Below are 5000 nucleotides of genomic sequence, written 5' to 3' on the forward strand. Positions count from 1 at the left end.
ATCAGTGCACACAGATTGAATAGGCTGTCAGGCACCATAACTCTGGCTTTTTCTTCACGGATTTCCTCTGCATAGTTTAACAGCAACGGCATCTATCAAATGGCACATCATTTCAATGCATTGCAGTGACTATAATGATCAAAGAAAGAACACCGTATACAACACAATGATACAAACAACATGAAACAAAACATATTCAGGAGATTGTGACATCAAACTATTTTCTTAACATTTCCTTCATGATAGCATATGGGTCATATGGGGTATAAAATGACATGTAAGGTTACACGTGTGGCATTTCCACTTTGTCTCAGTAGCCAGCATATATTCTCATAAATCTAGAATGTTGATACAGCATAGATATACATGCACACATAGACAGAGGATGGGTACAAGCAGGGTATATTCTTATCATGTGTAAAATACCACATTTAATAAAATATGTACAATCCTATATTTTTTTTAATCCAGTGTATGTTATTATTTTCATTTCAAAAATGAAGAATTATGAACAATTTCCCTTAATTGTGTCATAGTTTCATCATCACATTGTAAGGACTATCATAGGCAAGCATAGTTTTGTGCAATTGTTGCACGATGACCACAAAACAAATTCAGCATATAAAACATTAGATTTAGAGATCAGATGAGCTGACAAGATAACTTTGTTTACAAATGTTATTCAAATGTCATAAAACAAATAGAATAATAAATAAACATGAACCAAAGGGAAACAAACTATTCCTCATGAGTGGAGGCATCGTATTGAAAATGACCAGATTTTGTGACAAATAGCAAAAATGTCTTATTACGTTTCACTTGCGAGCAGATAAGATTCATGTTTGATATGAATAATAAATAATTCAGATTATATATAGATATAGATATATATATATATATAAATGATAATAATTCTTCTTTCTCAGGCTAAGTAAAACATAATCTTATTTCTAGAATAGGATAATATCAATTGCCACCCTGTAGAGAGCTTTTAAGACAAGGTTCTAATCAAATCAATGAAATGAAACACATAACCCTATCTAATGTTTAAACTTTAGTCCAGTTAGTTTTAAATCCACGCAGATCTATTTTCTAAGATCATTTTGACTAACAAAACAGACACGTCTACAGTATATCCCTGACTAGATATCTTTGGAAACTAGAGTGTGTGCAGTTAAGTGCATATTTCTTTTAAAAAAGAAGGAACAAATCCTGATAAAGACATCTATAAATTCTTACATTCACAAGGTCAATCAGTCTGCCACCCTTATCTGCCAACGGTATGGGAAAACATTCTATGGAAGTGAATTAAGATCTCCCTCTTCCCTCTGCTAAACAACAGATTGGGTTTCTCTATAAATGTAGGTATCCTAATAGTCTGGCTATCGCCATACTAAACTCAATCTTTTAAGATTGAGTATGGGGAGGCTGTGCTTTACAGTATTTCTACTGCACAAGAGGCGTGATCAGTGCGGCATCGCTCAAATGACTCCGTACGCTTGGATAGTCCTTCAACCAATCAGACCAACGATCCGGTGCGTCTTTTGGATAAGCTAGTTTGTGATTGGACCCAAAGGTTGTGGACAGGAAGCTGGGGAGATAGATGTGCAGGTTTCCAGCCTGAGCTGCCGAGCGAAATCCAAATTCGCCGGCAGGTCAGGCAAGGTTCACCCTGCCTAGGTAATCTACACAAAGCACTCGTGAGGAAAAACAACTCTGAGGGTTCAGCTATGAATCCCCTGATCCTTCTCGACAGGTCCAAGAAGGATCAGGGGATTCATAGCTGAACATAGCGATGGAGCGCGGGACAGGCATGTTCATGTGGGAGGTCAGGTGCTTAGATGCAGTAAACAAACCCACAAGCACACAAACAAACAAAAACAAACCGACAAACGGAGAGGAGGAAGCACTGTTGAGGATGGGAGGATGGGGAGTGTGACCCAGGTCTACAGCTTAGCACTAGTGCACTACATCTGTGTAGGTCAGCTTCAAAGACTTTTAAAGGGTGCTTACTGTCCTCTCCTCTACTCATCTGTATTATATTGACTCCCGAGTGGAGTGTGTGTGTGTGTGTGTGTGTGTGTGTGTGTGTGTGTGTGTGTGTGTATTGGGATTCAATAACATGGACACCTCATTTCTGTCATGCCATTGAAAACTAGTGACATTTCTTTCACTTCGTGCCCTGTACAGTACAGTCAATATTCTGCAGTGAAGAATAAGACGGCCTCACAACAAATAACTGCCGACTGTGATGTCAAATTGAGAGAGAGGTGTTTGGGGGGGGTAGAGCGGGAAAGTACACCACAATCTCTCCTTTCAGTGGAACAACATTTGCATTCCGCCAAATGCGTCCACCTCAAAGAAAAGTGATCTTTTTTTTCTCTTTTTTTTAGATGAAATTCTGCTGCTTGGTTTGCGGTAATGACAACCACAACAGCCTTCATTGAAACAGAGGGAAAGAGCTCCTCTGGGCTTAGCTGTGGAGATCCGATCAGAAATGTCAGGCGTCCGATATGAAAAGGACATGTTCTCCGCCTGGGGAGTGTCTTGCGGTAGGTCAGCGTTTTTTGACATTTAATTCAAATTTCGGTGAGATAAATGTGCATTTGGTTTTGATTATTTTCCTGGTATTCGTGTCAATGTTTATGTTGTTGTTTTTCTTAACTGTTGTCTCAGAGGATGGGGAATGTGCTGGAGGCACTAGAACTGCTACAAGCCACTGAACGAACCATTAGAGGAGGTAGCAATTACACACACACACACACACACACACACACACACACACACACACACACACTAAACTACAGCTACACTCTGGCTATGCGCAGCCAAATTTACCCATCATCAGCAGGGAGTGTCTGACTATAGGTGGAATAAAAACAAAGGAGTAATTTTCTTCGGGCAGCATCGTAAAAGGCCTGAGCACCTCGAGCAAGCAGCTCTGCTACACTTGACAGCTTCAACAGCACTTAAACAGGCACCGCAATGACTTCAGCTAAGACAACAGCAATCAAACGCCCTCCAACCAGTCTCATTGCCCAAGCAGTAAGTCTGCCGTGAATATCTAAAAGTCTAGACACACATGTTTGTTTCACATTAACCTATATGACTGGCACATAACTTGCTTATTTCAGACATATATTGTACATACACAAAATGCATATCACTTATCCTGGTCATTGTTTGGTAGCTATACTGGTATGGGTTCATGTTAGTATGGCATTTAAACATAATCATTACTTGGAAACTCCAATCATTAGGTGCAAAAGCATGACTTAGCAAATTGATGTATTGATGTAAAAAGTAAATATAAATATCTATATATACAATGCTTTGTGACATTTAAATAGAGATATAAAAAACTTGAGAAGATAGCTGAGAACCAATGAACATCATAGAGCTTACAAAAATAAAGGCTATTTCCCTGTAGTACTCCAGCTATGAAAATAACTGAAAAATGAACAAAAAATAAAAAACTCAAAACAAATCCAGCAAGATCCTTCAGACCCTTTAGGGCCCAGTGAATATAATATCTGTGGAGAAAAATAAACAGACTTGCATTAAAAGAGGATCTTAATACTCAACTCATTAAGCTTCATTTAAATTGGAGGAATTTTGGAAATCAGATCATAACAATGTATCAGCAAAAAAAGTAAGCCTCCAAATGCCTCAAGTTCACACATCAGTGATTATTTCTCTGTTGAAAGTTTCTTTTCTAATTCCGTCAAACTTCTCCAGTTTGACTGTGTGTGTGTGTGTGTGTCAAAGGAGATTACATAAAGATGAGAGTTGTGGAGGGACAGGGTGCAGAGGGTGCTGAGTGTGCTGGAGAGGTTGAGCGTGAGGCGACGCACGGAGACTTGGGGCCACCGTCTGTCTCAAGACAGAGGATACGGGGGGGGGGGGGGGGGGGGGGGTTAGTCACGCATTAACCTCTCCTCAAGTGCACTCGAAGTTTTGAGTTATTTATAATACGTCATCGCATTAAAGTCTTTTTTTGGTGTTGTTGTTTTTATTATATGTTTACATTTTAGGGAGAAAAGAAGCTGAAAATTCATTGTGGTTGGTTGATAACTGAGAGAGCTGTCTGATTTAGTAAACTGAGTTAACATCAAGATTTAGCTGAGGGTGTTGAAGGAGTTGAGGGTGTTGTGTTTTGGGTGTTATGTGTTGGGTTCGATGCTGTATTAAGGTGCGGAGCAGAGGCGGACATTCCTGGTTCCAGAGAGTAAAAGTCAAGCCATATATTCGTTCTACCTGTGCACTTAACACAGGTGATATCACTAATTATCTGATCTACCTGGCAACTAATTAGGATGAGCTGGTTTCCAAAATGGTTGGATCAAATACTTGGCAGGACTTTTACTTTCTGAACCCGGGATGTCCGCCCCTGGTGCTGAGCGGTACTGTATGGGGGAGCTGCACTGTACCTCTGTAGTATTCCGGGTTGAAGTTCTCATAGATGGGGTAGAGCGGGTTCTCCTGTTCGCAGCGCAGCTTCCTGGCCCGGAGGACGTCCCGCACACACTGATGCAGGAACGCATACTGGCACTGCAGAGCAAAAGAGCAGCACATTCCCATTAGCACAGACAGACGTCATTTACACAAACAAATTCTACTGTCAGTGACCACAGATTCAATCTGCTTAATGTCTACACTATTCTGTACAGTATGTGCTCATCGATGTGGTTTCTGAAAGGAAAACAAGAGAGTGCTTCCTGATTTCACACTCACACACTCATTTTTTTGGATGGCTATTTAATGCTTCACGGAATAAGACGTTACATGCTTTTCACTAATGGGGTCAGGCCTGATGGAAAACTGACCTATCATCAACCCAAAAGCCAAGACCCCCCTCAACAACATCCCTGTACTGTAGGTCTAAGCCAGTGACACCGAGTTAACCAGAGTTTAAAATTGAGAAGAGCTTTAAAATTCATACACACAAAAGAGAGCCCTGCTCACACTTTTACGATGAAGAAGCTTTATATCGACGACCT

At 40.3% G+C, this 5000-nt stretch overlaps 1 protein-coding gene across 1 annotated transcript in view; it reads right to left on the reverse strand.

Moving 5' to 3' along the window:
* Positions 1-5000, reverse strand: part of ptprb (protein tyrosine phosphatase receptor type b) — a gene marked incomplete in the record, with an annotated part of 49871 nt that overhangs the window by 276 nt on the left and 44595 nt on the right. Inside the window, 2 exon segments of the mRNA XM_062518648.1 lie at positions 1-3533; positions 4431-4551. The exon segment at positions 1-3533 is cut by the window's left edge and continues 276 nt beyond it. Of these exon segments, the coding sequence (XP_062374632.1) occupies positions 3511-3533; positions 4431-4551 (144 nt within the window).

Source organism: Sardina pilchardus, chromosome 17 (genome assembly GCF_963854185.1).
Source record: "Sardina pilchardus chromosome 17, fSarPil1.1, whole genome shotgun sequence".
In the NCBI taxonomy this organism is placed as follows: Eukaryota; Metazoa; Chordata; class Actinopteri; order Clupeiformes; family Clupeidae; genus Sardina; species Sardina pilchardus.